Source organism: Arvicanthis niloticus, chromosome 1, assembly GCF_011762505.2.
Source record: "Arvicanthis niloticus isolate mArvNil1 chromosome 1, mArvNil1.pat.X, whole genome shotgun sequence".
In the NCBI taxonomy this organism is placed as follows: domain Eukaryota; kingdom Metazoa; phylum Chordata; class Mammalia; order Rodentia; family Muridae; genus Arvicanthis; species Arvicanthis niloticus.
The window spans coordinates 74,211,754-74,218,790 of record NC_047658.1 but is presented as its reverse complement, the minus strand read 5'-3'; the positions used below and the strand labels follow the sequence as shown (position 1 = coordinate 74,218,790).

General features: G+C 43.1%; 1 protein-coding gene across 1 annotated transcript; it reads left to right on the top strand.

Annotated features, from left to right (window-relative positions):
- The first annotated feature begins 253 nt into the window (after positions 1-253).
- On the top strand, positions 254-6,698 carry Or52b2 (olfactory receptor family 52 subfamily B member 2). The gene is made up of 2 exons (XM_034517348.2): positions 254-367; positions 5,187-6,698. Exon 2 carries the CDS (start codon positions 5,203-5,205, stop codon positions 6,169-6,171), a length of 969 nt encoding a protein of 322 aa, XP_034373239.1. The 5' UTR covers positions 254-367; positions 5,187-5,202; the 3' UTR covers positions 6,172-6,698.
- The last annotated feature ends 339 nt before the right edge of the window (positions 6,699-7,037 follow it).

Here is a 7,037-nt window from a genome sequence, read left to right as displayed (position 1 = left end):
TACTATGTTATTTTGTTGTTAGGATGTCCAAAACTGCTCTTATGTTGTGTCTTTTTTTCCTGGTGTTACTAATTATCCATAGAGTTAGTGTTCCTGGTGGCACCAGTAAAAAGGTTTTCATTTCCCCTGAGGTTTGCTGGACACATGCTCTGTGATCCCAAGGGTGGCACTGATAGCTGCCTCCAGGAGAAGACTGCCCATGGCTTCTCAGTATCTAGCTATAAAGGTCCGGCACAGGCTCGGAGCAGTGATACCCACACAAGCCACATGATCAGCATGCCGACCTTTTTCCTGTTGTTCCTTTCTTCTCAGAATGAGTGGGTCTTTAGCTTTTCTCAGGCCCTCAGCTGATACTGTGGTATAATAGGTGAGTGTAAGAACACTGGCGGTGAAGGAGGAACAGGTGGGGATGTGTGTATCTACAAAGGGCAAAAACTGGGGCTGGAGAGGAAGTGCTTGTGGGAGAAAGTAAAGGAGCTAAATAGACAAACTGTGAGAGAGAGGGATTACACCACATCAGAACAGACAGGGAGACATCACTGGAACTTACACTGGACACTGGAGGAAGTAGAAATGACAGTCCAAAGAGGGGACTGGAAAGTCCCAGGAGGATGTGGTGAGGAGTCAGCTCTTGATAAAGATTTGAAGGCAGCTCAGATCAGACTGTAGGAGGAAAAGGGGTACCAGAGGAATCCTCATAAAAATAACATAGGTTTTAACCATTGTCTCCTTTTGGTGGAATAAAATACCAGATGAATATTAATCTACCAGTTTTGTAGGTTATTGATTCAAATAATTCTTTTTTTTTCCCATTAAACTGGGGCAGAATCACACGGGGAAAGCGGGATTCAAACCGGGAGAAAGAGAGCAGAGGGCACGGGCTTGCCCTCTGCAGGCAGCTAGCTACCTTAGCCACTGCACCACCACTGGCTTGCTTCAAATAATTCTTAAATGCTAGCATGACACACTCTCTCTTAGTGCCACGAACTCCTGTCCTAAAGTGAGAATTCCCTAATTTTTTTGTTTTGTCTATTTTTGTTATTTGTATGTGTGTGCTACATATGTGTCATGGTTGCTGCATGTATGGAGATCAGAGGACAACTTTTGGGAGTTGGTTCTCTCCTGTGAGTTCTGCAGATCTAAATCAGGTCCTGAGGCTTGTGTGGCAGGGCTTTTACCCACTGGGCCATGGCATTAGCCCAGGTGAGAACTGTTCAAGACAGTTTTTCTTGGTAATCTGGGAGTCTGGTTTACTCAACTTCTAAGCTCATTTGATCCACTGTCTTGCATTTTTGGAGAGCAGATGTAGACACTGGGAGAGAGGTTGCTTATGGAGCTGCCACAGTTTTGGTACATCACAAGAGCACAGAGATGGCCATCCCACATGACACACTGGGTCATTTCTGTTTGAACACAATCACCAAAATACTTATAGAGAGTGAAGCCAGTAGGTAGGTGGACATTTTTCTTGAATAGCTTATTCATTAAAACAAGAAAAAAGGGTTATGCTGAGCAGCAGAGGGTATGAGGTACAGGGCTTAGAGAGACATCAATAAGGACATGTAAATTTTTGTTAGGCAGAGGAAATAAATTCAAGGGTTTTATTTTTCACCATAGTAACTGTGGTAAATAAGGGCATATTATGTATTTAAAATTGATCAGAAAGTAGATTTTAAATGTATGATGTAAAATAATACAGATAATTCTTCACTTTATTAGAGATGCTACAGTAATTTTTATACATAAATATATAATTATATATATATACAATATGTGTATGTATATAATGTTGTATACCATCCATAAATTTTTATTTGTTAAAAATGACTTACCAATTCTCTAAAGATGTGGTAGTGAGTCAGGGGACACTTGGTGTCTCTGAAGTAACTCTAATACTCACTTTTTGATTGTGAAACTGTGGGGCATGCTGTCTGAGTGCCTGTGGGCATGAGTGAGGACTGAATCTGAATTTGTATCCATACATGAAAAAGAAAACTCTTTCCAAGTTGCAAACTTCGCCCCATTAATGTGTACACTTAATGCACGTTAGTGAGGAAAGTCGAAGAGAAACCAAGTTCAGTGATACAGCTCACAGTGAACCTACTCTATCTTCTACTGTTGTGTCCATCAGATGCACAGCTTCAGTGTGCAGGCTAGAGAGTCTGACGAGTGAAAAACACTTGAAATGTGAAAGGAAGATGACAAAGTGAAATTGATACATGTATTAATAAGTGTCCAGGTGATTCAGCTAGGCAAAAAGCAGCTCATACAGTCACCTAGGAGTTCCATAAGATGGGACTTATGTGTATACTCTATTATATTACTATGATATTAAGTCTTCCAAATTCAGACTGTAGAGATACAAAAGGTCTTTGTGTAACTCCAGATGGAAGGGACAATGGCAGTGTCTGTAGACAGGTAGGACTCCACACGGAGGAGGAAAAGAACAGCCCTGGATAGGAGCCACAGGATGCCTTGGTTCCTAGCTTGGATGGCTTCCCTGTGGCTCCCACTCCAGCTTCCTTGACACCGTGACCCTTGTCACCCCACCATGTCCTAGGAACGTCTGTAAATTATAGGAACAATTTCTCTTTGTTTCTGCTGATTCAGATGGTTATTTTTCAAAGCACTTGCTTGAATTCTGCTGGGTTGTTTTGAGCCAGGCGGAGCCTGGGCATGAGTTCTGAGACATCAGGTCCACCCGAGAGACCTGTTTGCTGGTGACTTTGGAGCTTCTTCTGTTCAATTTCCTCCCCGTTCCTCCTGGGAAAGGTGTTTCTTTCAGGTCCTATCTGGGTGGAGAATAGTGTCTCAGCATGGTGTTCACTCTAGCATGGTGCACAGGTGTTTTCCTTTATGATAAGTATAATAGGATGATGTCCAAACAAACAATGATGATACGATAACATCAATAGACCTCACCGTTCCAGCTCGCTGTTCAGGAGAACTCTGTAACCGTCACAGTTACCCCTCACAGCTGATTATTGTCCTCTCATTGCTGAGGAGAAAATAGAGGCACGGAGGAGGAGGGTGACCCTGAAAGTGTTCCTACCCAACACTGTCTCCTTCATTCACAAGGCTCTTGCTCCCTTCTCTACCACTCTGGCACCCCATCTCTTTTGTAAAATTGCTCTAATTTCCCTCTAGAGCCACGGGAAGTACTTTCTGTGAGGCCACATGTGCCTCTTTGTGACCCCCACTCCAACAGCCATGTGAGCCCAGTGCTGTTAGTCAGAGAAACAGCAAGGGCGAGACGGCACCCCTAGGAAGCACACAGTGAAGTGACAGTCCTTTCCAGTCAGTAGCATTCTTTGAAGAACAGCTTCCCAACCTCTTGGCATCTCAGTATTATGGTTATGCCATGTAGTGGCAAGAGGAGAACTGGGGTTAACTGGGGCTTTGTATCAGCCTATACTGCTTTATTTTACAAAAAGAATAAATTAGTAAGTAGCAGGGTTGGTAGAAGTAGTAAAGATTTAAATACCAGTATCTTTCCTTCTGAGAAAAGTGAGTTAGTTTTCTGGTGTGGCTTTTGTTTGTATGGCTTTGAGGGAGTTCCTTCAGAACAGAGGCAGCACTGTTCAGCACATCTGCTCTTCACTGCTTATTCCAGCAAAGCTCAGTGTGTCCTTTGAGTGCATGCTGAGCACATGCTTAAGAGATCTGGCTTGAGAGGGATTGCATGGCTTGAGAGGGATTGCATGACGAGTCTGCCTGGCTGTAACCTGTCAGGATCTGGTTCTGCTCTCTCCCTGGTATCCACTTGTAGTTCCACTGTTCCTTCTTCAAAGCTGGTTGTAGTTCAATCCAGTACATTTCTAAGAGGATGGACTCTTGAACTGAGGATTTTATTCCTTTGCATGGCTTCTTCCGTAGGGCTCCTGGAACATGTTTATCAGGATGTCTGTCTAGTTTTTATGTTTTGATACTTTATTGTTTTGATTCTTTCTTTAGTCGCTCATGGCATTTTGTTTGTTTGTTTATTTATTTATTTATTTATTTATTTATTTGAGATAAGAACCTATTTCCTCAGTCTGGTCTGCCTGGAGCTCACTGTGTATTCCAGGTTAGCCTCAAATTTGTGCCCATCCTCCTGACCCAGCTTCTTGAGTGCTGGGATGACAGGCACATGTCACCATGCCTAACCCATGAAATCCTCATCAAGGTCCTGTCTACATTATCAATACTAACCCTTCTGTAGTCTAAATAGCAGGCAGTTAATTAGCTTCAGAGACAAGCCTTCCATGAATGTTGGACAAACAAGGAGGATTTAGAATACTTTTTAGTAACAGGGAGACTTGGTTACTTTGGAGTGAAGGAACAAGTAGGGAGAAAGCTATGTTGGAGCTAGTAGAAGGCAGGGAGGCAGAATGGATGATTCTCTCTCATTAATACAGTTTGTCCAGAAGAGAGGTCCATGGGCTTCAGGGTTATATGGCTAAAGAGATGTAGAACTGATCAAAAGGTTTTTGTGTGGAATGTTCTGAAGCACAGGTTCATGAGGAGAGTGATAAAAATTACTCCTTCAGTTTCATTGGCTGATCCCTATTTACTGCCTTCAGGGAGGCTGTGAATCTGGGTCAGGGTAGATGGATCCATCCCTTAGTTGCCTTCCAGTGTCCACCTGACTCCCCATGTCCACCAAGGGAGTCATGAGGACAACCGTTCTGAGAAAGGCTCAAGGTAATAAGCGGATAAACAGTACGATTTCATAATCAAGTTTCAAGACATTTAGTTAATATGTCTTCAGGAAGGAGATATATTAAGAACACATTACAGAGTGGTGTGTTTTGAGGAGCTATTTTAAGGCTAAGATTGGGGCAAACAAGAGGAAAAGGAGAAAAATTGAGGTAAACACAGAACAAAATATTGTGGATGGAACAAGTACAAACTAGATAGCAAGCATGTGGAAATGGTATGTGGAAATGGTAGAACTAATGTTGAAAGATGGGGGATGGGTCAGAACACTGGGGACAGGATGAACAGAGGCAGGTCTAACTTCGATTGGTTCTTAAAGCACATTGCCACAGAAACTGTACAAATGAAACACACAGGGCCAGAAGCTATTCTAACACCCTAGCCACTAGCCTCTAGGTGAACTTTCTCTTGGGAGCTCAGCAGTTCACAAGTTCACATCTGTCTCTGTGCCTCTGCATTACACTCAAGAGTTCTTTCTGTTCTTTCAGCACTGTAGTGAGCATCATGATTCACAGCAATATCACCATCATCCACCCTGCAGTTTTTGTGCTACTTGGCATCCCTGGGTTGGAGGCTTATCACACCTGGTTGTCTGTACCCCTGTGCCTCATGTATGTCACTGCAGTCCTCGGAAACAGCCTCCTGATAATGGTCATCATCACAGAACGGAACCTTCATGAACCCATGTACTTTTTCCTTTCCATGTTGGCCATCACAGACATCTTACTGTCCACCACTACTGTGCCCAAGGCCCTCGCCATCTTTTGGCTCCAAGCCCACAACATTGCCTTTGATGCCTGTGTCACCCAAGTGTTCTTTGTCCACACAATGTTTGTGGGGGAGTCGGCCATCTTGTTAGCCATGGCCTTTGACCGCTTTGTAGCTATCTGTGCCCCGCTAAGATATGCAATGGTGCTAACATGGCCCATAGTTGGGAGGATTGCTCTAGCCATTGTCATCAGAAGTGTCTGTATTATCTTTCCAGTCATTTTCTTGCTGAAGCGACTGCCATTCTGCCGAACCAACATTGTCCCCCATTCCTACTGTGAGCACATTGGGGTGGCCCGCTTAGCTTGTGCTGACATCACTGTTAACATCTGGTATGGCTTTTCAGTTCCCATTGTCATGGTCATTGTGGATGTGATCCTCATTGCTGTGTCATACTCACTCATTCTCCGAGCAGTGTTTCGTTTGCCCTCCCAGGATGCTCGGCACAAAGCGCTCAACACCTGTGGCTCGCACCTCTGTGTCATCCTCATGTTTTATGTTCCATCTTTCTTTACTTTACTGACCCATCGCTTTGGGAGAAACATTCCCCGACATGTGCATATCCTGCTAGCCAATCTTTATGTGGTGGTGCCACCAATGTTGAACCCCATTGTCTACGGAGTGAAGACTAAGCAGATCCGGGAGGGCGTGGTCCACTGGTTCTTGGACATCAAGACTCATTGTTGTTCCTTGCCTTTGGGATGACTGGTCCCTATGAATCTTTATATCCAGCTTCACCAAGGAGCACAGATCTCCTGGACAGAGAAGATTGTCTTTTGTTTCCTTCTCCCCCACTCTGCACATCTCCATTGTCTAAATGGCCCTCCTTTCTCTTGCTCATGTTTAAGGTTTGGTACCCACTTCATACATTTATCCTTAAGAACTAGAAAAGATTGACTGTAATTTCTCTGATAGGAGCATTTGACTTTCTCAGTAACTGATGTATCACAGGAGGTAAGGCTATAAACTAATGAATATAGTTAAACATTTAATATATAAAGAGGATCTGTATTTTAAAGTCCTTAAGATTATTATTATTATTATCATTATTTGGTTATAGAATCAAGTAAGTGTGGCTTGGTAGCTCATGCCTGTAGTACCAGCACCGAGGAAGCTAAGGCAGCAGGATTGATCTGGGTTTGAGAACAGCTTGACTTAGTCAATTCAAGAACTACCTGAGTTGTTAAAAAAAAAAACAAAAAACAAAAACAAACCTCTGTCACAAACATCAAACAAACAAAACAAATAAAATTTCTTTGCTAATTTCTATGATGCTATGTGTTTTTGAAAAAAAACAAACAAACAAGACCACATATGTTTTTATTCCTTCTGGGAAATTGTCTCATTCTTTAAATTTCAACCGGAGAACTACTTTGTCAGCAGGGTAGTGGTAGTGTACATCTTTAGTCCCAGCACTTGGGAGGCAGAAGCAGGCAGGGGCAGGGGTTGGGCATGGGTCTGAGGAAACTACCTTCTTTGTCAAGTCTTTCCTATTTTCTCCAGGCAAGCCATGGCTCCTACTTTTGCTTGCCTAGTTCGTCTCATAAAAATCTCCACATGTGCAGAATTAG